Below are 27,794 nucleotides of genomic sequence, written 5' to 3' on the forward strand. Positions count from 1 at the left end.
AAGTGCGGTTTATTGTGTCTTACAGTTGTATGTACCTCCAGTCCTTCCTTTGTTTATATCTTGTTTGTGATCCCTGTGTATACTTATACCCACAGATTGCTGGGCAATTTTCAGACAGCCCATTTACCTAGGTAAATAAATACAGAAAGTAAATGGCTTTTGAAAATTGCTACCCCATGCTTCAGTATTGAAATTGACTAATGCTCATAGATTATATGCAACTTGTAAATAATAACAAGGTTGTTTTTTTTTCTGATTTCTTTTTTTATATCTCTCAGTATTCCTGCTTAAGTTATTTTTGTGCTGCTGTGGATACCATAAAATTTTGTTTTTCTAAACTTTGTGGTGAAGAGACAGTATGTTTTGCTTTCCTTATCTTGTCTTGTGTTCCACGTTTTTCAGTTTGCATGTGCCAGGTCAAAATGCTTTTTTTGGGTTTGTTTATTTTTTTGTTCTTTTTTGTTCTGTTATTTATGTCACCATGCATTTATCACAGGTAACTGTAGAAACACTAATGAGAGACAAAATGCCAAAAAAGGGAGGACGGTGGTGGTTTTCCTGGCGAGGAAGAAATGCAGCAATCAAAGTGGTGAGTTTCGAAATCATACCGCTCTGTGCAAAAGTTTAAGCAACCTTGATTAAATGGTAACTTTCAATGAATCCCTGAGTGAGCAGAAGCTGACACAGCTTCTACACGACTCAAAACTAAACACACAAACTGTTCTCATGAGAGATTTTGTTCTAAGGGAATAATTTTATAAAGAGCTTTTTATGCATATAAAAAAACTGTTCCTAAATTTCTGTTGGATTAAATGCTTAAAATGCATTGTGTGAAGAAGACATGCACTTGTATGTGACCGGCATATAAGTATGTTCAGTGGTAGAATCTGGGCAGAATATCATTGGGAATTGCATTTTATTTGCATTACTGGGTACATACATATAAGGGGTGTTCAATAATTTATCTACCTCAGTAGGAAAGAAGATTTAATGCATTAAAAAATATAAATGACATTGGGCTCCTTTTACAAAGCTGAGGTTGTAGCTGCTGCTGTGATAATCATTCTGACGCCCTTAGGGATTTAATGGCATCAGAGTGTTTGCCGCACAGCAGCCGCTACCGTGGTTTTGTGAAAGGGAAGGCTAATAACTAAAATATTGTGAAATGTAATAATAGAACTTTAGAATTTTCTGCAGGAATTTACTCTTTTGTATTTTTTCAATCTATTCCTTGTTTTTTTATTGTTTTATTTGTAGGAGCCAAAACCAGAGCCAGGCTTGTCTGGAAAGGGACCCACAATAGGAGAACAGTCATTGCAAATGGCTATAGGAAACAGGTAAGCAGAGAGATTTAATAGGAAAGTACCATTGTTTTTCCTTTTTTTGGAAATTGTTTACCTGAAGCATTTGGTATGAAATAATCTAAATTTGGATCCATGAGATTCAGCATCCTAATTGCTCATATCTTTATCATGACAGTCTATGAGACGATATTTCTTAGGATGATGTAATAGCATTTCCTTTAAAGATAACTATATTTATTAGTTACTTGATATACCTTTCATGGGTGAACACACAAAGTGGTTTACAAATGAAATCAGAAATAAAGGAATTTCATTATCTAATAAGACAGCAAAGAAAAGAGAGGAATAATAATAATAAAAAAAAATCAACAATTAATAATTGCACACTTACACGATTGCTGATCTGGAAAGGGCCTCGGCAAAAATATTTTGATAAAGATATGTTTTCAGAATGAATTTAAATCCTAAGAGGGATCATTCCAAACAAAGAATTGGATTCTATAACAGATGAGAAGCCAATGATGATGAATTTATAATGGAGTGAGATCAAATCTTTTGGCATAAGAGTATATTCGAATTGGATAATTCTGAACTGATTGCAGTTGTTTATCAAGCTGCGGTAGGGGTTTAATGCGTGTAATACAGCGCGTTAAACCGCCTGCCGCACTAGCCTCTAATGCCTGCATTGAGCAGGCGTTAGTTGGGTTAGCGTGTGATGAAATGTCTGACGTGCTAACACGGCTTGATAAAAGGACCCCTAAGTTGTCATTTACATTCTCTTAGAGGGTATTATAGAAGTCTAATTTCAAAATGACCAAGGTATATTGAATAGTCATACAAGTTGATGCATCCAAAAATTTATTAATAGCTCAAAATTAATGGAGGATAATTAAGCTAGATTTAGTAATGGTGGAGACTTGGTATTTGAAACCTAATTGTGGCATCTCTCAAAAAGTAAAGAGAATGAGCAATCATATTCTTACCAAACTAGAAATGGAAAGAAAGGCAATTCATAATTTTATAACTGTCCTAAAGGTATTTATGTATTATTTTAAAATATTTTATTCTGCTTAAAACCTAAGGTATGTGTATATTTTTCACTTCATGGACTTCTCAAAGAAAAAGTATTTGTACATTTTCAATTTTATAATTATCCTAGAAAAAGTATCTGATTGTCTCCTAATTCATGGTGATGCATTTTTCAAAGTGAAATAAATACAAACTTGAAAATTTCAAAAAATACGTGACCATCTCTGAGAAAAGGTGACTAGAGTGATAATCCAAAATGTTGAGAATGGCTGACTATATCTATCTATCTATATCATGGATCCATAAGTGTGGGGTTTGGACTACAGTGATACCTTGGAATCCAAACTTAATCTGTTCCAGAACCCTGTTCGAGTTCCAAGACAAATTTTCCCATTTAAAATAATAGAAACTGGATTAATCTATTCCTGGGTCCAACAAACTAAAATTTTAAGAGTAAATACTCTGGATTTTAAGATAAAATAGTAACTAATAATATAGTACAGTGTTTTCCTCACTACACTACACAAAGGTGAAAATAACACAAGATGCTTTCACTACAGCTTCTGACAATTAACTGAAATGATGTATGGGTGGCCCGAGAACTGGGGAAACGTATGCACAAATACACACGAACAACTTGCAGGGCGTTCAGATTCCAAAGCAGTGTTCAGATTCCGGGGCAGAAACACACACAAACAAATGTGCAGGACGTTCGGGTTCCAAAGTAGCATTCGGATTCCGGGGCAAAATTTGCTTGACTTTTTTGTTCGGATTCCAAATTGTTCAAATACTGGGGCGTTTGGATTCCAAGGTATTACTGTATTGTATTACAATTTGGTTGCTCTTTTTTTTTTTTTTTTGGGGGGGGGGGGGTTTCTGATGACTTTAGTCACCTTTTCAAAGAGATGGAGTATTATGATTTTTGTTTCTTGCTGTGATTTTGGCTGCATTATCAATAAAAATCATTAAAAAAAAAATTAAAGAGATGGTGATGTACTGTATGTGCATTGTTCCAATCTCTGCCCTAGGAATTCTTCCCCTGACTGTGGGTAAAACTATGCATTACATTTACCAATGCATAGGGCAGACAGTTTTTTAAATCCCATTTCTGTGGATTAAACACTGCTTTATTTATAGAAATTTTCTGTACATAACTGGTCTTTTTAGGTGCCAGTAGGCACCTTTAAACTCAGTTAAAAACGTCTAATCACTAAGAGAGTGTACCTAGGGACTCTTGTATTGTGGGATGGCATGACAAGTAGGGCTGTACTGAATATTCGTATTTGATTTGGACCCAAATACATTATTTGCATTCTGCTGAACAGCAATTTAATTTCAAGGAGCTCTATGGTGCTAAATCCTACTGAAATAAACACTTGATCTCTGATTTCACATTGTTTCTTTAATTATTTGTTATATTAAATATCAATGCCCATTATTCATATTCAGTATTTGGCCATGTAATAAAGTATGTTATTCAGTACAGCTCTAAACAAGTACTGGAAAATTTAGCCTTTCTGAATGAATCAGTCATAGCCATTTTTTTAACAAGAAAATCTGGCTTTGGATCTAATTGGAAGGGGTGAAAGAAAAGTCAGTCATTTAGCAGGGACATTAAGGTTGAGGCTGACTGCAACATGGCTGGATCTACCAGAGAAGTCAGTTGGCCAGGCCAAAACAGAAAAGTTACGAAGAATGGTACTCTCTGAGGACAAACAGGATGTGATATTCTGACTGATGGGTGATGTCACCGATGGAGTCCCAGAATGGACTCACATCCTAGTGTTAGAAGCAGCTACTGTACATGTGCATGTCTTCCTGCCCACCATTATCACTTGGGACCAGGTCAGCTTTTAATTTTCTATGAGGATGCTTCTCATTGTCTCATCTCAGTTCAAGAATCCGACAATTCACCTTATAATTTGTTTTTGTTTTTTAAATTTTCTCCCCTACTTGTGTAAGTGTTGTGCGGGACCAGTACCTTCTTTCCCCCTTTTCTTTCCTTAGCCAGGTGTTTTCCAGCCCTCTTAGGACCAGAGCTCCTTGGTTGGCATTTTTTTTTTTTCCACAATCAAGCCATTTGAATCCACTTATTTTTTTTTTTCTAGATATGCTTTTTAAAACTCCTAGGGACCTAAGGTATCTGATCTAATCAGGGCCTTAGGCCCTCCCCATGCATCACATGATGCACCAAGGAGGGGAAGGCATATCATTTTGGACTGGCAGGCCTCGGAGCCGGAGGGACTGAGCATACCTCTCCTTCTTTCAACTTCTACAAAGGTAAGGGGGGAATTGGGGAGCATCCGGTTGCAGGAGGGAATGGGCAACCCTCCTGACAATTTTGGCTGGCACAGTGGTTTTTCATGGTGGGAGGAGGGAGTGGGCATCTCTCCTATCTCTCTGTTGGAGGGGGTCATTGGGGGGGACTCAGCTCACATTTTTTTTTTATTGAGGCAGATATTGTGCATGTGTAACACACACACAGATTCTGTGCCCATTAAAAAGCAGGGATGAGAGCAGCAGAGAGCACAGGACTGCAGAAGGAGAGGGTCTGAGAGCAGGCAGACCAAGAGCACCAGCAGACCAAGGCACCAGCAGAAGCTGCCTACTAAAACTGAACCAGCAGCCTGGGATAGGCAGGAGCAAATCCCCGAAGAAGCATTTTTTGCAAAACAGGGGGCCCTGTTGGATGTTTTGGAAGAATATTTAGCTTGGATGATTGGTAGCTTTTCTTCCATGGAGCAGTTTCTCCTGCTTTCTTAACCCCAGGACTACACTTGAATACCAATACTCAGATAAGTGGCTTCTATTTTGAAAACAACTGTTCTCAATGTAAGAGACTAATTTTGAAAACAAGAAGAAAATTTGAAAATTATAAGAAAACTATAAGAAAAATTAAGAATAGAATTTCACATGTGATTTGGAAGTTTTTTTGACCAAGAATGTGTCTGCTAGGATTAAATGCTGTTTAAAACTAGCCTGTCTATGTGGGAAGCCTATAAAGCCCCTATTAGACACTGAGGTCTTTTCTCCCTTTTTTTGGAAAGAAAGGTGATTTTTTGTCCTGTATTGTTGGAGGGTGCAATATTTTTGTGATGTATGTTATAAATATATGCATATATTGACCAGTTGCTTTTTTTGAATCGCTAAAAGTGATCACATTTTTTGTGCATCAGGAAGCAATGTTAGTGCATCATTCACTTGACTAGTTTGCATGTTGTTTTAATATTAAAGAGCTTATTTTCAAGGCTGAGTCTAGTAGTTAGGAAATCCCATCAATCATAATACTTCATCTTGCTTGTCCTCAGAGATAGAAAATTTACTCACCTATAGCAAGTATTCTGTAAGGATAGAAGGGTGCTTATTCTGACTGCCCTGTCCATCTTCCCATGGAGTTGCATTCTCTCAGCTATTATATTTGACTGACCTGGTCCTGTGTAACAGTGGCATTCAGGAAGGTGCACATAAGCATAGCATCTGTTTCTAAAGACATCTAGAAAATAGAAGTCCATGAAGTCCATGAGAGCATCTCCAAACTGGAGTTTCGTTAATGATGTTACCCATCAGTCAGAATAAGTATCCGGTTGTCCTCAGAACACCAGCTACAGGTGAGTAACTTTGATTTTTTTTTTGGCTAATAAAACTGATCAAGGTCTTCAGGAACAAGAAAGAGGTGCAAATATATTAAAACTCAAAATAAGCTCTTGAGTGATTTTTCAGAATTTTCAAGGACCCTTGAAATGTAAAATTTTTATTACCTAAACAGACTTCTTTCCTCTCTCTCACTCCCCTCAGGCCCCATCATCCTCATTCTCTCTCCCCAGCTGGCTCCCAGCAGTCTGTCTTCCACAACCAGTTTCCAGCAGTCTCACTCTGTCTTCCTCCCTGTTTTAGTATCTCTTTCTCTCCTCAGCTACTGATGATGCTGTGTTCTTGCTTCTGGTCTCTACAATTGCCTCTAATATTATCCATATCTTATGTTTAAGCTTTTGCATTATGACTGCTATGTAAACAAATGAATTACTGAAAGAAACAAAGTGCATAATGGATATGTGCATGAATGAAAATTCAGCAATGATAATTCATTAATATGTTTCAAGCTATGCCTTAATTGGTTCCCCAAGAGAGATTATTTGAAGTGGAGGAGCAATTAACTTAGTGAGTCATTACTAATGTATTTTTAATGGATAGCCAAATGCTTTTATTGAGTGATCACATTATTCTTACATGATATTCCAGAATAAAAGATGAATCTTCATCAAGTGATGAAGATCCTAGGGCAACCAAACAGAACATAAGTTCACTTCAGGCAAACCAAAGCCATCTTGCATCATCATCTGGAATAACTTACAAAAAGACTCTGCGGCTTACCTCTGACCAACTTGTGAGTTTTTTTTTTCCATTTTCATTCTACTGAGTTAGTTCTTATCTATTGGATACATTAATATCTTTCATTGTACCAACAGCTGATTCATCCCTTCTGGGGGCTTTCAAAAAATTTCCAACAAACTATTTGACATCTTCAATGAATAAGGGGCTCATTTTCAAAAAAGAAAAATGTCCAAAAAGTGGCATAAAGAAGCAGATGGATATTGTTCTTGCCAAACCCTTCCAATTTGCTGTTTTCAAAACCCATTTTCTATACTGTTCATCTGCAGTGCGTCTAAATCTCAAGGGGGCATGTTAGAGGTGTGGTCTTGGCGGGACTAGAGCAAGCTTATTATCTGGACATTCTTCTGCAATAAATGAACATTTTAGAATATGTGCAGGACACAATTTGGATGATTGAGGGTAAATCTGTTTTAACAATGAATAAGTGCCAAAAAGGTGTTCAGACTTACCAGATGACCACTGAAGGAATGCAAGCATGATCCCCTACAATCATCCAGTGATTACTGACAGCCTACCACTCTAAAGGATGTGAATGAAAGAGTACATACCTGCCTGTATGAACGCTTCAGATTTTATGGCCAGTCCTATTAGAGCAGCAGACAGGTTCCTGAAGTAGCCTAGTGGGCGGTGTAGTGAACCTTAGAGATGGGGGACTTAGGCCCATACCCTCCTCTAACTAATACACTTATGGAAAAATATATGAGCCTCCCAAACCCTGCCCTAATCCCACTGTACCTACATATAGGCAACACCTTCAGGCATAATGGCTATTGGTATGGTGTATAGTTGGGTCCAGTAGGTTTTGGGTGGGTTTGGAGGGTTATGGTTTTGGTTATGGTGAGATGTGTACCTGGGACTTTAAATGTGAAGTTCACTGCAGTGCCCCACTGATTGCTGGGATGTCTCTATGGCTAGCCTCCTAAAAATGCCGGCTCCTCCTATATCCCAATGGTGTTGTATGATTTTCTTTTGGACTTTTTTTTTTTTTCCGATAATGGTTCAAAAAGATAAGACACACTGAGGACAAACATATCTGAGAAATGGCCATTTTCGAAACAAAACAATGGACATTTTCTTGTTTTGAAAATGGTCATGTTCACTTTTGGGTTATTATACATGTTCTGCAAAATCTCCAAACTCAGATTCAGATGTCATATTGAAAATGCCCCTCCATATGTAATTAGATTTGGATTTTGAAAAGTTAAAGGGTCATAGGTTTGATATATCATTTTTCTGTGGTACAACCAAAGTGATTTTCCACTTATAATAATAATAATAATAATAACTTTATTTTTGTATACCGCAGTACCACAAACAGTTCAGAGCGGTTTACAATGTAAGAGACTGTACATACACAGCGAAGATACAGTGCAAGGGAATGTGCTATGCAGTTGAGCGCAGTTTACAATGCAGGGGACTGTACATATTCGGCATGGGTGATTATATAGCGAAGATACAATGCAGGTTTATATGCATATGCTTTCTCTGTCCCTAGTGGGCTCATGATCTAAGTTTTTATACCATGGACAATAGTAGGTTAACCCACCTTTTTATCAAACTGTGCTAGAAGTTTTTTGCGTGGACCTACGAGGTAAGTGCTCAGACGCTCATAGGAATTCTATGAGTGTTGCTGGCTCTTGTTAAAAATCTCTAGCACAACTTGATAAAAGGGGCCCTAAGTGATTTACCCAAGCATGATTAAATCCTGAATAACCTTCCTTTAATCTGGGTTTTAGACCAGTCTCTGTTGTCTGATGTATAATGCTGTGTCCATTATTATTATTATTAGGACAATTTTCAAAGACACATATGTTTGTAAAAACCTGTTTATGCAAGTAGAAACCCAGTTTCAAATATTGTTTCAAACATTCCACCCCTAACAGTGGTCAAAACTACACTTCACTATTTCACTTTTTCACTTGTGTATCTACCAGGTTTTCCACATGGAAAAATGTGATAGGCTCAGGAGTAATCTAAGGAAATACTTTTTTTACTGAAAGGGTGTTAGATGCGTGGAACAGTCTCCTGGAAGAGGTGGTGGAGACAGAGACTGTGTCTGAAATCAAGAAAGCGTGAGATAGCCACGTGGGATCTCTTAAAGAGAGGAAAAGATAGCAAAGTTGCTTACCTGCAATAGGTGTTTTCTGTAGACAGCAGGGGAATGCAGCCACACTTGTTGGTGAAGTCCTCTGACTGAGCCTGAGTGCTGGTGCTCTCCCCTAGCTAGGTAAGCTTTGAGTTTACTGGGCATGTGCAGGAATACTTACATCTAGAGCCCCTCCCCTTCTCAGTTTTGTCTTTAGCAAGGAAAGGAATTGAGTTAAGGGGATAGAGGGCAGGCAAGTGCGGCTGTATTCCCCTGCTGTCTACGGATAACACCTGTTAACAGGTGAGCAACTTTGCGTTCTCCAGAGACAAGCAGGGGATTTGCAGGCACACTTGTTGGTGAGGAGTCCCATGCTTGAAGAAGGAGATGGGTGGAGGTAAAAATAGTCACAGTGCAAACAAGTTTTATAAGACTGATTGACATCCTGTGCTAAGTTCTGATCTAGACAATAGTGCTTCATAAAAGTATGGACTGAGGACCAAGTTGCAATCCTGCAGATATCTTGAATGGGATTTAATTTTAAATTTGCTATTGAAGAAGTTGTAGCTCGTGTTTTATGAGCTCCAATTGATCCAGGCAGTTGTAGGTGCGCTCTTGTGTAGCAATAATTGATGGATTGTGCTATCCAAGATGAGAGAGCTCTTTTTGATGCCAGTTTTCTTCAGGTAGCTGAATTGTAGGAAATGAAGAGCTGGTTTGTCTGGTGTAACTGAGTAGTTGCCTTGAGATAAAGTAATGCTCTTCTGCAGTCTAATGTATGGAGACTTTGCTCTGCTGGAGAAGAATGCAGAAGAGGAAACAATTATGGCAAAGTTATAATTTGGTTCAGATGAAAGTCCGTAACAACTTTAGGAAGAAATTTGGGATGAGTACGTAATTATACTCTATTGGGGAAAAATTGTAGATAAGGATAATACGTGACTAGTACTTGAAGTTCACTAACTCTTCTGGATGAAGTTAAAGCTGTGAGAAAGACTGCCTTCCATATAAGGAACGTAAGAGAAGCAGATCCAAATGGCTCAAAAAGGAGCTTGCATTAATTGATCCAATACCAAATTCAGGACCCACGCTGGAGGAGGGTCTCATAGTAGAGGCCGAAGATTAGTGAGAAACGAGAGGATGATGTAAAATAGGTTTACTGTGCACAAAAGTATAGATAGGCCAAGATAGCTGCTAGATGAAATCTGACAGAGTTTGATTTGAGACCAGAATTTGATAAATGTAGAAGATATGATAAAATATAGTCAACTGGACAATAAAGAGAATCCTGTTGGTGATCGTGTGCCCAGATGGAAAATCATTTCCATTTAGATTGATATGACTTTCTAGTGGAAGGGTGCCTTGCTGCAAGAAGAATTGTCTTCACAGGTTGAGAAAGTGGAAAATGAGTTAGGAGCGAATTTTCAATTTCCAAGCCGTCAAACTGAGACTGTGGAGATTGGGATGCAGTAATTGACCATTCTGCTGGGAGAGAAGAGAGGGATGAACCCCCCCCCCCCCCCCCCGAGGGAATTGGGGGAGCATACAGAAGGTCTAGCAGGAGTGGATACAAGATTTGTCTGGGCCTGTGAGGAGCAATGAGTATGATGTGAGCATTGTCTCTGGTAACTTTCTGAAGTGAGTGAAATGAGAGGAAATGGCGGGAAGGCAAAGAAAAGGTTGTGCCCCCAATGAATGGAGAAAGCATCCCTTGCTTGAAGAGCTGGACGAAGAGAGCAAAAAGTGTTGCAGTTGGCATTTTCTGGAGAAGCAAAGAAATCCACTGTGGGTGTTCCCCAGTGTAGAAATATTTGCTGCAGAATGGAAAGATTGAGAGTCCACTGGTGAGGGGTTGAGTTTCCTGCTGAGGGAGTCCGCGAGGATATTGTATTCTCCTGGAATATATACTGCTTGTAGATGGACCCAAAGTGTCAGAGCATAGCTCCACAGGCGATATTCCTCTCTGCAGAGTAGGAGAGATCCCAAACCTGGTTGATGTAGAACATTTGTTGTAAATCCAAGGATGGAAGGCTTGCAGAGCATAACACGCTGCAAGCAGTTCCAAGTGGTTGATATGTAGGGATCATTCATTTGTTTCTCATTGAGCTGTTGAAGGTCGTGACCAGGTGCTTTTTGGAACTTATATTTCATTTCCAAACGCTTGGAAGCTGTGGACACTGATAAGGGGTTTTTGCCAATTAGCTAACTAGAGGTCCTGTAGAACTTGATGTACTGGAAGAGCAACCAGTTCCTTTATTGGAGTCTTACAGGATTGAAGTATAGCTTGGAAATCCTTGCTGCCTGTAGGTGTCGTCGCTTCACTAAGACTAAGTAGAGAAGATACCTTCTGCAAAAATTTTGGATAAGAGTATTCTTCTGTTGGATCTGGCTGCATAAAGTGTAACAGTTGAGGAGGTTGATCAGAATCCGAATTAGGAACTGCATCCGGATCTGACCAGCCTGGAAGGGAACATAAGAATAGCCTTAGTTCAGTGGTCTCAAACCCAAACCCTTTGCAGGGCCATATTTTGGATTTGTAGGTACTTGGAGGGCCTCAGAAAAAATAATTAATGTCTTATTAAAGAAATGACAATTTTGCATGAGGTAAAACTCTATATAGTTCATAAATCTTTCCTTTTGGCTATAGCTAAAGAGATATATGATCAAGAAACTTTTATTTTACTTTTGTGATTAATAAACATAAGGGCTGCATGTGGCCACTGGGCCGTGAGTTTGAGACCACTGCCTTAGTGGGTCAGACAAATGGTCCATCATGCCCAGTAACCCATTCTCACGGTAACCAATCCAGGTCACTAGAACCTGGTCAATGCCCAAAGAGTAGCAACATTCCATGTTACCGATCCTGGGCAAACAGTGGCTTTCCCCATGTCTTTCTCAATAACAGACTATGCACTTTTTCTCCAGGAAACTGTCCACACCTTTCTTAAAACCAGCTATGCTATCTTCTCTTACCACAACCTCTGGCAATGTGTTCCAGAGCTTAACTATTCTCCTTTTGGTTTTAAAAGTATTTCCCTGTAACTTCATCAAGTGTTCCTTAGTCTTTGTAATTTTTGACAGAATGAAGCATCGATCCACTTGTATCTGTTCTACTCCATTCAGGATTTTATAAACTTCAATTAGCCATCTCTTTTCCAAGCTGAAGAGCCCTAACCTTTTTAGTCTTTTCTCATACGAGAGGAGTTCCATCCCCTTTATCATCTTGATTGCTCTTCTTTGAACCTTTTCTAATGCCGCTATACCTTTCTTGATAAGGAGATAGCACAAGAAGATGTATGACAGCCTACTAGCAACGCAAGCAGCAAAACTAGATCACAACCTCTCCAACATACTGACAACTAGGACTGACTAGGTTCCGAAAGGAAATTAATTTCTGAAATTTTCGACTAATTTCCAAAAGGAAATTAAAACCCTGCTATTCAGAAAATTTATCAAAACAAACTAATACATCTCCTTAATTATTCCCAATCTTGTAAATTTCCCAGCAAAGTCTCAACCGTGTAATTAGCACCCCAACCTGTAACTTTCCTGGAAATGTCCAGTTATCCTCTTTTGTAATATAATCTGCCTAGAACTGCAAGGTATTGGTGGAATAGAAGTCACTAATGTAATGTAATTGAACGCAAGGAGCACTTTCTGTTGGAGAGAAGCAGACGGGAGTGCAAGGACTGCAGGTCATGTCTGGAGGTGGTACTAAAGAACCTGACATCATATGGTCCTCTGAAGGAATTTGTTCCAAACAGGCTGAGCATTGCTGGGCCTCCAAAACTGAAAGAGTAGGAGGAGACTGCCAAAGCAAAGCGACCACTGTCCTGCATAAACCGTTGTAAAAGAAGGAAAAATTTTTGAAACAGACTGAATGGACTCTGAGTCTTGAAAAGGAAGAAATGGCGCAAGACTGGAGAGAGATTCTTAGAAGAAACATTGTCTTGAAGGGGAGGTGTTGGAGAAGCCCCAGTTGTTGACTTAGAGTTGCATTTAGTGTGTTTTGAAATAGTTCCTGAAGTAGAGGATAAAGTTTTCTGATTCAAGCCAGGAGAGGACTGCAAGGCTGAGACTGAGCCCATGGGAGCCTTCACTGAAACCTCAGGAATTAGTGTAGCTGCTTCCAAGTCATGAGTTGAGATCTGTGCTGTTGATTCTGCTGGCAGTGAAGGACTAGTGCAATGGTCCAGCACTGGGAGCTTTTTTCATTGGCCTCCTGAGTCTTCCATTTTTTTGTTCTCTGACCGCTTCAGTGGCAAATGACTTCCCTCCCTTTGCGGTACTGAGACAAGGCCCTGAGGGCCCTGAGGGCAAGCAGCACATTGGGCAGCTTCGATGCCTTCTTGGAAGTTCTGGTGCGAAGAGCCGCTTTCCGAGAACCGCCGTCCATTGCGGTATTTCTGATGGGGAAAAAGCGGCCTCAAGGTCCTAGTACGAGCCAATAAAAACCGGCACTGTTGTCGAGTAGTGTTCGCTGCTTTTCAATCTCTTTTATTTATTTTATGATGGGAACAATTAGATTGATTAATATGGTACATCGTTAGAACATATCACATAATGTGTTTTATCTCCTTTTCTTGAACTTATGTCTTCTCTCCTGTTTATTTTATTTCTGATGCATTTAATCATTTGTGATTCTTGTTTAATTATGGACGCACTTCACATTTGTTAATGATATTGTTATACTGTGTTCCTTGTTGGAGCACCCATATTGTTGGCTTTGTATTTCATCTTTTATAAAATCAATAAAACTATTTGAACTAAAAAAAAAACTCCAACGTTAAAGTATTTCTCTTGTCTCCTCTCCGGTCTTTTTTTTTTTTTTAAGGAAAAAGATTATTCTCCTGTTTGTTCGGTTAGTTCCTGTTCCTCCTGTTGTTGTTTTTTTTCCCTAACGACCCTCCCCCCCCCTTTTACTAAACTGCGATAGCAGTTATTAGTGCAGGGAGCCACGCGTAGCATTCAGCATGGCTCCTTGCACTAATAACTGCTATCGTGGTTTAGTAAAAGGGGGAAGGTAAGAACGAACCTAATATTAAATTGAATATGTCTTTTTTTTTTTTTCTTGTGGGGAAGAGAGGGGAGAGCTGCGACCTGTCAGGAGCGGCTGAAGAAAAAACTGACAAGGGGAGAGGCTTTAGGTATAGGGACCCCTGCACATGCCCAGTAAGCTCAAAACTTACTTAGTAGCTAGGGGAGAGCACCAGCACCCAGGCTCAGTCAGAGGATTTCACCAAGTGTGCCTGCATATCCCCTGCTTGCCTCCGGAGAAAATGGTTACTGTGGATAAGCAGACTGAATTTGGCCTTTATCTGCCATCATGTTTCTTTGTTTCTAAAATAACCTCTTCAGTCTATGAATATTATTTTCTGATCCTCTATCCTCTCCTTCCCAACTCAACAAAGACATATGATTGTGTGTGTTATTGCTTGTACCCTTCCTAGAATGCTTGAGATAGAGCGGGCTATAAATTTTTTAAATAAATAAATATGCCAGAAAGTACGAGCTTCGTGAAACAGTGTATATACCTGGATAAATACCTTTGAAAATGTCCTCATAATCCTATTATTTTCTTTAAATAACTGATTTGCATGACATTCTTAGCATGTCTTTTCATGGCATGTGCATGTGTTTATAGAATTATTATACATACTTTTTATTTTATTTGGTGTTTTTCAGCTGTGACACTGAGGAAAGTTTTTCAAGATGTTTTGATTTGTATCCCAGTAAAGGCACTTTTTTGAGGTTTATAGTAGGAGGTGAGGATGGTAAAGACTCTGTTGGCATATTTTAAGTAACTGATTTGACAGTTTGTGCTGCTTATTTGCTGTTTCAAATAGGCAGTAATATACTTTATTAATTGTAATTTATGATATATTTCTTTGCAGAGAAGTCTTAAACTGAAGAATGGCCCTAATGATGTTGTCTATAGTGTTACAACACAGTACCAAGGTACATGCCGGTGTGAAGGAACCATTTACCTATGGAACTGGGATGACAAAATTATTATTTCTGATATTGATGGAACTATCACTCGGTATGTACTCCTTAAATTAATGATTTCTTTTAAGGTACCTTTTTTTTATTGCTTAAAGCATTATTTATCCAGTGAATAGTTTTATAGTACTATACTGTGCACTCATTTTAATGATGGATACACGGCTAAATGGTCAAAGTCAGGCAAAAAGAAGTCTGTAAATAGTTCTTCTTTAGCACTCTCCAGACCAGTAGAGGTTAACTTTACGAATGGGTATATATCTAATCATGACCAGCAGGTGGAGACTGAAAACAAAACTTTGGGACAGTATATACTATCCTCCCTTCTCTATTTCCCTCAGTCTTCTTTCAGTCTCCAGCAGGTGTTGAGTGATCTGTACCCATCTCCCTTGGTAGGGCTGTTGGAATTTGTTTAGGGGGTTTATTGTCCCTGTTTTTGGCCGGACGGAGCTTGGGCGGACTCTGTTTGGGGGTTCGTCCGACCTCGGGGGTGTCAAACCCAGCGGGTCTCGAGCGGGGTCCCTCCCCCCACTTCCTCCACCTCCCCACATTTTTTTAGAGGAGCCTCAGCAGTAAGCCTTGCCCCCTAAATCAAGCAAGGCATATTGCTTCGAGAGCCTGTGGAGTCTGTTCTGTAAAAAAAAAAAAAAATCCTGAGGTAGTGCTGGTCTGGAGGGTTGTTTCCCTTTAAGAAAACTGTATTTTACTGTATTTTTTCAACTAACCGGCACTTTTTTACAGCTAGGTCGCGTATGGAGCAATGAGCACTTCTAAAGGGAAAAAGTGCTCATTGTGCTCCAGACGCGAGGCACTCGCGGCCGGCCTGTGCAAGCGGTGTTCAGGCCGGTGCGGTGGAGGAGCTCCGTCGGCAGCGGCTGCAGGCGCCCAGAGCTCCCCGCCGATGGTGCCTCGCGAGTCGGCAGGGAACGGTGGGGAAGCCCGGTCTTCTCCGTCCGCCCACGGAGGGATTCCCCGAGCCGCCGACGGTCGGGTTTTAGAGGATTCCCTCTCAGCTGATTTTTTGACAGCTGATGCCGGCTTGCCTGCTTTAGCGGCTGAGACTGTTCAGGTTTCTCAGCCGCTTCAGGCTATGGAGGGAGCTTTTTTGGCGGGAAAACCGCCATCTTCTCTGTCTGGCCCCTCCATTTTATCTTCCACCTCAGGTGACCTTCCCCCTGTTTTGACTATGCAGGGGCAGGTTTCTGCTGGGTCCCCTGCTGTGGCAGGGAGTCCCTTGGGACCCTCGGGGGTTTTTTCTCCTGATTTTTTCTTTTCTTTATGCAGAGCCTATTTTCAGGCGGCTGGGGGTCCCGGTTGCGCCCAGGGGGTTTCGGGGGGTGGGGTTTCCTCCGCGCTCCCTGCGGCTTTGCCTCTCTCGTCTGACGTGACGTCCCCTCCGCCGCCTCCCTTGTCCAAGCGTCCGCGGGTGTCGTGGGACGAGGATTTGTGGTCGGAGGAATGTGTCGGTCTGGAGGAGGACCTGGACCCTTCTGAGGAATTCCAGGACCCTCTGGAGGGGACGGAGGCTGGCGGCGGGTTGTCGGGTTTCCCGTTCTCCGGTGAAGAGGCGTCTGTGGTGCGCCTTTTTCAGAGAGATGAGCTGCCTGACCTTATTCAACAGGTTTCTTTGGTTTTGCGTTTTGAGGACGCGCCGCCGGAGACTCCGCGTGTGGGGGACCCTCTGTTACGGGGGATCCGTTCCGTTTCCCGCTCTTTTCCTATGCATCAGGATATTCGGGATATTATTCTGGAGCAGTGGAAAACGCCGGAGACGCCGTTTCGGCTGGCGCGCAGCATGGCTCGCCTGTATCCCATTCCAGAAGGGGATCGGGCTACGTTAGCTTCGCCAGTCGTTGATGCGGTGGTCTCGGCAATTTCTAAGCGGCATACCGTGCCTGTTGAGGGCGGTTCTGCCTTGCGGGACTCCGAGGAGCGCAAGTTGGAGAACATTCTTAAGCAAAATTTTCAGGTTTCTGCTTTTGGGGTCCAGGCGGCTATTTGTGGGGGACTGGTCGCTCGCGCCGTGTTTCGGTGGATCGGGAGTCTGATGACTGGTCTCTGGTGGATCAGGAGGTAGCGAAGATTGAGATGGCTGCCTCATTCCTCTCAGATGCTCTATATGACTTGGTGCGGATCTCGGCTAAGTCTATGGCTTTTGGCGTGGCCGCAAGGCGTGTGTTGTGGCTGCGCGCTTGGGCGGCGGATGCTGCGTCCAAAGCTAAGCTTACTAAATTTCCCTTTCGGGGGTCGTTTTTATTTGGAGAGGACTTGGATAAGTTGATTCAGACTCTGTCGGACTCGAAAGTTCCCCGTCTGCCGGAGGACCGTGCCCGCCCTGCGTCTCGGGGTGGTGCGGCCCGGGGGCGTTTGCGGGAATTTCGCAAGTATCGCCCTGGGCGTGGGGCTGCTTCTTTCCAGTCTCCGGGGTCGGTTCTTCCAGCGCATGCAGCCCTTTCGGGGGGCAGGGAATCCCTCCGCCGGTTTCCCCGCTTCCCGTCCTGCACAATGACGCCTTGCCGGCGCCCCCGTTGGTTCCGGTGGGGGCCCGGCTGCGCGACTTTTTCCCCAAATGGGCCGAGATCACGTCCGATCAGTGGGTCCTGGAGGTGGTGCGAGACGGTTATGCCCTGGAGTTCGCCCGCTCTCTGCCGGACTTTTTCCTCGCTTCTCCATGTCAGACTCCTGGGAAGACGCAGGCTTTTCGCCAGACCCTTCAGCGCTTGCTAGATCTCAGGGCAGTTGTTCCAGTGCCCCCTCCGGAGTGGGGCACGGGCAGGTACAGACCTCCAAGACAACCGGAAAACATGGACGCAGAATTAATTGAAGACATAGAGAATATAACTCTACGGGGTGACACTGTGCTGCTAGGGGACTTCAACATGCCTGATGCAGACTGGAAGACATTTTCAGCAGCAACCAGCAGCAGCAGGAGGCTTCTGAACTCCATAAAAGGAGTACATCTCAGACAGATGGTAACGGAGCCCACTAGGGCCCAGACGATCCTAGACCTGGTACTCACAAACGGGGAAAGCATCTCAGAGGTCTCGGTAGGAGATACGCTAGCCTCCAGCGACCATAACATGGTATGGTTCAACATTGGGAAAGGATCCCCTAAATCAATTACAAAAACAAAGGTGCTCAAATTTCGGGGCGCCGATTTCGCACGTATGGGAGATCACGTTCATCAGACGCTACAGGACCAAGCAGAGACCGGCAATGTGGAAACTATGTGGTCGTACCTGAAATCATCCATACACGAAGCAACTAATCGCTACATAAAATCAGTAGATAAACGGCAAAGAAACAACAAACCCCAATGGTTCACTGAAGAGATCTCACTCCTCATTAAGGAGAAGAAAAAAGCATTTCTTTCCTACAAACGCACCCAGAGAAGAGAAACTAAAGTAGAATATAAGACCAGATCTGCAGCGGTCAAAACAGCAGTTAGGGAGGCCAAACGTCGAGTGGAAGAAACTCTGGCAAAAAACATTAAAAAAGGGGACAAATCCTTCTTTAGGTATATCAGCGATAGGAAAAGGAACACAGATGGTATAGTACGCCTTAGACAACCGGACGGAAACTACGCGGTGGCGGATTCAGAAAAAGCAGAACTACTAAATGAATATTTCTGCTCAGTCTTCACCTGCGAAGCACCGGGACACTGACCACAGTTGATGATAATACAAGACGTGGATGACCCGTTCCAGAATTTTGAGTTCACTCCTGGGGACGTCTACAACGAACTGGCAAGGCTAAAGGTAAACAAGGCCATGGGACCGGACAATTTACACCCAAGAGTGCTCAGAGAATTGAGAGATGTCCTGGCAGAACCGTTGGCGGTGCTCTTCAATCTCTCACTAAGTACGGGGAAAGTTCCGTTGGACTGGAAAACAGCCAACGTCGTTCCTCTACATAAAAAGGGTTGCAAGGCTGAGGCTGCGAACTATAGACCGGTAAGCCTCACCTCAATAGTGTGCAAACTCATGGAAACACTAATTAAGTACAAATTAGATACGATCCTGAACGAGGGTAATCTCCGGGATCCCAGCCAACATGGATTCACCAAGGGTAGGTCATGCCAGTCCAATCTAATAAGCTTCTTTGACTGGGTAACAAGAAGACTAGACTCAGGAGAGTCCTTGGACGTCGTGTACCTGGACTTCAGCAAAGCGTTTGACAGCGTCCCACACCACAGGCTGCTGAACAAGATGAAATCTATGGGATTAGGAGAGACTCTAACTGCATGGGTTAAAGATTGGCTTAGTGGCAGACTTCAGAGGGTGGTGGTCAACGGTACCCTTTCTAAAATGTCGGAGGTGACCAGCGGAGTGCCACAGGGTTCGGTCCTGGGCCCACTCCTCTTCAACATATTCATTAGGGATCTGACTCAAGGGCTCCAAGGCAAGGTAACCTTATTCGCTGATGACGCCAAACTATGCAATGTAGTAAACGGCTGTAATCTTCAGGATGCTATGGAGCAAGACCTGCGTACTTTAGAAAGTTGGTCCTTGATCTGGCAGCTGGGCTTCAACGCCAAGAAATGTAAGGTCATGCATCTCGGCAACGGAAATCCTTGCAGAACTTACACCCTGAATGGAGAAACTTTAGCCAGGACTACGGCAGAACGAGACTTAGGAGTAATCATCAGTGCTGACATGAAAGCAGCCACTCAAGTGGAGAAGGCTTCATCTAAAGCACGGCAAATGATAGGTTGTATCAAGAGAAGCTTCGTCAACAGGAAACCTGAAGTCATGATGCCACTGTACAGAGCCATGGTGAGACCGCATCTGGAATACTGTGTTCAATTCTGGAGGCCACATTACCGTAAGGATGTGCTCAGAGTTGAATCGGTTCAGCGGATGGCCACCAGGATGGTCTCGGGGCTAAAGGGTCTCCCGTACGAAGAAAGACTGAGCAAATTGCAGCTCTACACTCTCGAGGAGCGTAGGGAGAGGGGAGACATGATTGAGACATTTAAGTACATCACGGGACGGGTAGAGGTGGAAGATGATATCTTTCTTCTCAGGGGACCCTCGACCACAAGAAGACATCCGCTCAAGCTCAGGGGAGAGAAGTTTCGTGGAGACACCAGGAAATACTTCTTCACGGAGAGAGTGATTGAGCATTGGAACGAGCTTCCAGTGCAGGTGGTCGAGGCACGCAGCATCTCAGACTTCAAGAACAAATGGGATACCTATGTGGGATCCCTACGAGGTCATGCCAAGGGATAGGGTCACTAGGACTGAATGAGCGGGTCAGTAGAGTGACAGTATAATTACAATTATTCTTTAGGGGATCAGTAGACTTAAGAGGGTGGGTAAATGGTGTGGGCAGACTTGATGGGCTATGGCCCTTATCTGCCGTCATCTTTCTATGTTTCTATGTACTCCATTTACTTTGTGGTGCCCAAGAAGGAGGGGACCTTTCGGCCCATCCTCGATTTGAAAGGGGTCAACAGGGCTCTCAAGATTCCCTCTTTCCGTATGGAAACTCTGCGGTCGGTCATTCTGGCGGTTCAGCCGGGGGAGTTTCTCACTTCTCTCGATCTGACGGAGGCCTACTTGCATGTTCCCATTCGGGCCTCTCATCAGCGTTTCCTGCGCTTTGCGATCTTGGATCAGCACTATCAGTTCTGTGCGCTTCCCTTTGGGCTGGCCACGGCTCCCCGGACGTTCACCAAGGTGATGGTGGTCGTCGCGGCAGCCTTGCGGTCGGAGGGCATCCTGGTACACCCCTACCTGGACGACTGGTTAATTCGGGCAAAGTCGTTGCAGGAAAGCTCCCGGGTTACTGCTCGGGTGGTGGAGTTTCTCCGGTCGCTGGGCTGGGTGGTCAACCTTTCCAAGAGTCGGTTGGTCCCGGCTCAGCGTCTGGAGTACCTAGGGGTGCTGTTCGACACCTCCTTGGGGAAGGTCTTCCTCCCAGAGGCCCGGGTGAGCAAATTGCAATCTCAGATTCGCCTGCTTTTGGCGTCCCGGTGTCCTCGGGCGCGAGATTTCCTCCAGGTCTTGGGGTCGATGGCGGCGTCCCTGGACGTGGTGAGGTGGGCGCGGGCCCACATGCGTCCTCTCCAGTATGCTCTGCTCCGGAGGTGGTCTCCCCAGAGGCACGGGATGGATGTTCCGGTTCCCCTGCGAGGCTTGGCGCGCTGCAGTCTGCGTTGGTGGCTCCAGACCCCTCACCTAGTTCAGGGGGTGGGTCTGGATCTCCCGCAGTGGACGGTGCTCCTGACGGATGCGAGTCTCCTGGGTTGGGGGGCTCAGTGTTTGGGTCACTCAGCGCAGGGCACCTGGTCCGCGGAGGAGACCGCCTGGTCGATCAACGTGTTGGAGACCAGAGCGGTCCGTCTGGCGCTGTTGGCTTTCCACTCCCTGTTGCTGGGCAAGTCGGTCAGAGTGCTGTCGGACAATGCCACGGCGGTGGCTTATGTCAATCGTCAGGGGGGCACCAAGAGCACTCAGGTGGCGCAGGAGGCGGCTCTGCTCATGGTTTGGGCGGAGTCCCATCTGCTGGACCTCTCGGCCTCTCATATAGCCGGAGTAGAAAATGTTCAGGCAGACTTCCTCAGTCGTCACTTCCTAGATCCAGGAGAGTGGTGTCTCGGCGCCGGGGCGTTTCAGTTGATAGTGCAGGCTTGGGGGCAGCCCCTGATGGACCTGATGGCCACGGGTGGCAACGCCAAAGTGCCCCGCTTCTTCAGTCGTTCTCAGGGACGGTCTGGCCGAGGGTCTGGATGCTCTGGTCCAGCCGTGGCCAACGGAGGGGCTATTGTATGTGTTCCCTCCTTGGCCGCTGGTGGGCAGAGTGCTTCTTCGCATTGTTCACCATCCGGGTTTGGTGGTGCTGGTGGCGCCGGATTGGCCTCGACGTCCGTGGTATGCGGATCTGGTGAGGCACCTGGTGGCGGATCCTCTTCCTCTGCCTCTCTCGGACGACCTTCTGATGCAGGGTCCCATTCCCATGTTCGACCCGTCTCCCTTCTGTCTTACGGCGTGGCTCTTGAAAGGGGTCGCCTTAGCAAGAAGGGATATTCAGACAAGGTGATCTCTACACTGTTGGGGTCCCGGAGGCTTTCTACCTCTCGGGCTTATGTGCGGGTTTGGCGTCTCTTTGAGGAATGGTGTCGGGCGCGGGGAGTGACCTCTTTTCGCGCTTCTCTGCCTAACATTCTAGAGTTCTTGCAGGATGGCCTGGATAGAGGCCTGGCTTGGTCTTCTCTCCGGGTTCATCTTGCGGCCCTGTCGGCCTTTCGAGGGTTGGTGTCAGGTCAGCGTTTTTCGGCTCTTCCTGATGTGATTCGGTTTTTGCGGGCGGCCAAGTTGCTTAGGCCTCCCCTACGGCCCTCGGTTCCCTCTTGGGATCTTAATCTGGTTCTCTCTGTTTTGGTGCGTCCGCCTTTCGAGCCCTTGGACGACTGTTCTTTGAAGGACCTTACTTTGAAGGCGGTCTTTTTGGTGGCCATTACTTCTGCTAGGCGTGTTTCTGAGCTGCAGGCTTTCTCTTGTAGGGCTCCCTTCTTGGAGTTTTCTAGGGAGCGGGTCGTCTTGCGGCCTGTTCCTTCCTTTCTGCCGAAGGTTGTTTCTCCTTTTCATGTCAATCAATCGGTGGTTCTCCCGGTCTTGGGTGGTCGGGAGGGCTCTTCTGAGCAACGGCAGCTGCGCAAGTTGGATGTCGGTCGGGTCCTTCGCTCTTATGTGCAGCGGACCCAGGAATTCCGGAAGTCCGATCATCTCTTTGTCCTCCTGGCGGGTCCTCGTCGGGGAGCTGGCGCTTCTAAGGCTACTATTGCGCGCTGGATCAAGGAGACGATTGCTTCCGCTTATCTTCTGAAACAGCAGCCTGTTCCGGAGTTTCTCAAGGCTCATTCCACTCGGGGTCAGGCGGCTTCTTGGGCTGAGTCGTCGCTCGTGCCTCCAGTGGATATTTGTAAGGCTGCGGTTTGGTCCTCCTTGCATTCCTTTGTTCGTCATTATCGGGTTGATGTGCAGGCGCGTCGGGACGCAGTGTTCGGTGAGCGTGTACTGGTATCGGCCCTTCGGGGGTCCCGCCCATGAGAGGGACTGCTTTGGTACGTCCCATTCGTAAAGTTAACCTCTACTGGTCTGGAGAGTGCTAAAGAAGGAGAAATTAGGTTCTTACCTGCTAATTTACTTTCTTTTAGCTTCTCCAGACCAGTAGAGGTCCCCACCCTGTCTGTTGTTGTTGTTGTTGGGGCTGTTTCGCGGGCAGTTTTTGTTTTTTGCTGCGGGTTCTAGTATTTTTCTAGGGCCGGGGAGAATTAAAGAACAGCGGCTGTGGCTCGGCTGGCTTAGCTGGCGAGCTGTGGGGACATTTTCCTTCGGGTATTTCTCCTCTGCATTTTCCAACAGCATTTGGATATGTTATTTGTTACTCCTGTTCGGAGTATTGTTTTCTTCCTGTTTTCCAGTTCTTGGTTCTGCTTGGCTATTCGGCAGACTGAGGGAAATAGAGAAGGGAGGATAGTATATACTGTCCCAAAGTTTTGTTTTCAGTCTCCACCTGCTGGTCATGATTAGATATATACCCATTCGTAAAGTTAACCTCTACTGGTCTGGAGAAGCTAAAAGAAAGTAAATTAGCAGGTAAGAACCTAATTTCTCCTTTCTTAGCATTAAGAGGAGTGCCTAATTTTAGATACCAAAAAGGCACATACATTGAGCCTATTTTATAAAGCAAAGTAGGCACCTATTTCCGTTTATAGAATAGTAGTGTAACAGGTCAAATATACATCAGCCATAGGGGTAAATGCTTGCAAATAGAATGCTAAAAAGCATGCAGAAATTTATAATCTGTAATTTACAGATATAACTGACATTCCACCCATGTGCAAGCACACTGCCAAAGTACAACAACTTATTATTTCTAGCTCTACCAGACGCACGCAGCACTGTACATTAATCACGCAAGAGACAGCCCCTGTCCGATAGAGCGTACAATGTAATTATGAAAGACACACAGGACAAAATGGTGAAGCTATATACGCTGCTTAAGTAGGGAATTAGAAGGGGAATGATAAGGCAGATAGGGTGGGGGATTATGGAGGCTCCTTCTGCTCCTGTTATGATTTCTGGATTGCTGCCAGGGTTTTTTTGCCCTGATTTTGTGTTAGACATGTGCAAGGCTTATTTACACGCAACTTTGGGTCCTGCTTCAGTTCCAGGAGTTGTCTGGGGGTTTTTTTCCTTTCACGACCACCCCTGTTCAGTCTCCTGCTACAGTTGCCTCTGTCCAGCCCCCTTAGCCATCGTCCAAGCAGCCACGGGTGTCTTGGGATGAGGATTCTTTTCTGCTAATCTGTTTTCTCCGGATGAGAACTTGGATCTTAGGGAAGTCCTTCCAGACCCGTTAGGGGAACCTGATGCTTTGAATGGAGACTTTTCAGAGGAGCCGGTTGGCGAGGATGCATCAGTTGTGCATATTTTTCATCGGGAAGAGTTGCAAGAGCTCATTCTTCAGGTGTCTTCAATTTTATTGAAGAAGAAGCTAAGGATCCCCCTAGGGTCTTATTAGAGGGATCCGGTCAGCATCTCGCTCTTTCCCTATGCATCAAGATGTTTGGGATGTAATGCATGCTCAATGGAAAGTTCTGAATGCACATTTTTGCTTGTCGTCCATAGCCAGACTCCTACCCCATTCCCAATGGGGCTAGAGATACCTTTAAGTCTCCTATGATCGATGCGGTGGTTTTGGCTATTGCATGCAGACATACCGTGTTGGTGGAAGGTGGCTCAGCCCTGAGAGACTCTCAGGACCATAAAATGGAGGCTCTGCTTAACTGAAATTTTGATGTGGCTGCCCTGGATGTCCAGTTGGCGATTTGTAGCAGTCTTGTAACCCGGCTTGTTTCCAGTTCTTGACCACGAGTTGGCTGACTGGTCCTTAGTGGATCAGGAAGTGGCTAAGCTGTGAGCTTCTTATTTCTCTGATACCATGTATGATCTGTTGCGTGCCTCGGCCAAATCCATAGCTCTCAGTGTAGCAACCCGCCGTACCCTGTGGCTTCGGGGTTGGTCGACGGGTGCGGCATCTAAGGCTAAGCTCAGCAAGTTTCCTTTTTGGGGCTCCTTTCTCTCTTTGAGGAGGAGTTAGATAAGTGTGTTCAGGCCTTGAGTGATTCTAAGATGCCTCAGTTACCGGAGGACTGACCTCGCTAGGCTTCACAAGGTGGTTCTGCCCAGGGTTGTTTGAGTGACTTTTGTAGGTACCACCCTGGCCAGGGTGCGACCTCTTTTCCTTCCAGAGGACGTGTCTTCCAGTGCATGCAGTCCTTTCGGGGGCCCACCGGGGGGTGTCATGACTCCTCCACCTGTCTGGCCCAATGAATCATTGCGAGTACTTCCCCCGGTTCCAGTGAGAGCCCGGTTGTGGGAGTTTTACTGGGGATGAGCCGAGATCACAACGGATCAGTGGGTCCTGGAGGTGATTTGGGATGGTTATGCTCTGGAGTTTTCATGACCTTTGTGGAATTGTCCCAATCAGAATGGTGTGCACCAAACAAAAGTGTCCTTCAACTCATCTGATAAATCCAATTGCCTTTATTCATCCAAAGCCACATAAATTTGTCCAATGACTCAATGACCCGACATGCACATGTTTCGGCCTAACCGGCCTGCCTCAGGAGTCTACAAGTACATACACAGTTACAAACAAATTAAAATCATGCATTATTAATTAAAAAAAGATATAGTAAAAAAGGTATACATATATATGAATGTACATGTAACAACAATTAATGTACACTTCTCCCTCCAGATTCGCGGGGGATAGGGGCAGAGTCGGACCGCGAATGGTGAAATACCGTGAATATCTTCTGGTCCGGCTCTGACCCACCCCCGCATCCTTCCTGCCTTCCTACCGGCACCACCTGGTGGTCTAGGGGGCTTTTGGGGCAGGAGCGATCTTCCTTCGCTCCTGCCCCGTGCAGATCACCAATAGGAAATAGCTGCCGTGAATTCCCGTAGTCTCTCGAGACTACGACGGGAACTCCCCACAGCCATAAATAAATAAAGAATGCACATAAATACATGCAAATGCAATAGAAACTCAAAGCTAAGGGTTCATCATAGATACCAATGAACCACATACAAATTAATAAAATCCAGATTAGCAAATTTATCAACACATTCAATATATAATAGTTTAAATTAATAAATACTTAAATATACAATTCATGTTTAATAAAAACATCAACCATACTCAATATATAATAGTTAAAAAATACTCGAATATACAATTCATTTTTGATAAAAAAATATCACCCTTATGGAAGCTTTAAAACCATGCAGCATCACAGTTTATGTTAAATATTTAATAAGTAACACTGCACAACAAAGTTTTTGCTTCCTGAACACTGCTGGGTGTTTCTTATAGAATTTTGGGTGCTGATCATGAATATTACATCAAAAATTACCCATCACGTACCATTTCAGAGAAATCTTCAATTTTGTCGTGATTTTTTCTTATATTTGGATGCAAACAATTTTTTCTCCCATAAGTGTCTTATCAACAACGGTTTGTGCCGCCTGGGTATGTCCATGCATAAAATCTAGCCAGGTTGGAAGCTGTTTTATGGAAGATGACATCCTGGGCATGTCTGGGCAGGTCTGAACGAGCTTGCGCTGTCTCACCATGCTATAATGGTGGCTTCCATACACCGATCCTGCTCATTTGGTTAATATAGATAGTCCGTGTGTGTATATAGTATCAGTATAGTAAAGTATAGTAGTATAGTAGCTGTAGCAATATAACAGTAAGTAAGCTTGATGCTATAGACGTTTTGGTGTCGGGCAATATGTCTCGTCGGTGTCGTAACAGCCGCGACACATTCTGCTATATCTGTGGGGAATATACACTTACGCCTCAGAGACGTTCGATGACTGCCCTTGTAAAGAAAGCCTATCATCTGTATTTTGGCTGCAAAATAGGTGATCAAGACAAGCAATGGGCGCCTCACATTTGCTGTGCGACATGTGCTGTTAGTCTGAGAGCCTGGCTCAGAGGTACTCGAAAGACGATGCCATTTGCTGTTCCGATGATATGGCGAGAACAGAAAGACCATGTGACGGACTGTTATTTCTGTTTGACTAATGTGTCTGGTTTCTCTGCCAAAAACAAGAAGTCAATTGAATATCCTAATCTGCCTTCAGCAATGAGACCCATGCCACATGATGACAGTCTTCCAGTTCCGAAACCACCAGAGGATTGGACCTTAGACGAACCAGATGAAGAAACTGCAGTGCAGGGTTCTAACAGTGACATTGACCCGGATTTTGAACCATCCTCATCAGGCGATCCACATCTGATAACACAGTCCGAATTGAACGATTTGGTCAGAGATTTGGGTCTGTCAAAAGCAAAAGCTGAGCTGCTAGGTTCGAGACTGCAGGAATGGTGTTTGCTATCACCAGGTACGAAAATTTCTGTGTTTCGAGACCGGCATCATGATATAACCAAATTTTTTGCACAAGTCGACAGTCTCTGTTTCTGTTGTGACATTGAAGGATTGTTCTCGGTCTTTGGTTGTGATCACAACCCGGAAGAGTGGCGTCTTTTCATTGATTCGTCAATGTTAAGCCTGAAAGCTGTTCTGTTGCACAATGGCAACGTTTATCCTTCAGTACCTGTTGGCTATGCAGCACATATGAAAGAAACATATGAGAATATGGAAATGTTACTAAAGTATGTCCAGTATACCAGGTATAACTGGAATATCTGTGGAGACCTCAAAGTCGTTGCTCTGTTACTAGGACTGCAGCTTGGCTATACAAAGTACTGCTGTTTCATCTGCGAATGGGACAGCCGAGACAGAGAGTCGCACTATTCTAGAAAGAACTGGCCACTCCGTAAAAAGTTAGTTCCAGGACAGAAAAATGTAGCACATGAATCGCTTGTTGACCCGACAAAGATATTTTTGCCTCCTCTTCACATTAAACTGGGACTCATGAAGAATTTTGTGAAAG

General features: G+C 44.3%; 1 protein-coding gene across 2 annotated transcripts in view; it reads left to right on the forward strand.

Moving 5' to 3' along the window:
* The window catches only part of LPIN1 (lipin 1), a 225,662-nt gene that overhangs the window by 175,195 nt on the left and 22,673 nt on the right, over positions 1-27,794 (forward strand). For both annotated transcript variants that reach the window (XM_033937853.1, XM_033937854.1), the window contains 4 exons: positions 497-589; positions 1,258-1,337; positions 6,573-6,717; positions 14,706-14,854. In XM_033937853.1, coding sequence (XP_033793744.1) covers positions 497-589; positions 1,258-1,337; positions 6,573-6,717; positions 14,706-14,854 — 467 coding nt within the window. The remainder of the gene's footprint in view (positions 1-496; positions 590-1,257; positions 1,338-6,572; positions 6,718-14,705; positions 14,855-27,794) is intronic.

This window comes from Geotrypetes seraphini, chromosome 3, assembly GCF_902459505.1.
Source record: "Geotrypetes seraphini chromosome 3, aGeoSer1.1, whole genome shotgun sequence".
In the NCBI taxonomy this organism is placed as follows: Eukaryota; Metazoa; Chordata; class Amphibia; order Gymnophiona; family Dermophiidae; genus Geotrypetes; species Geotrypetes seraphini.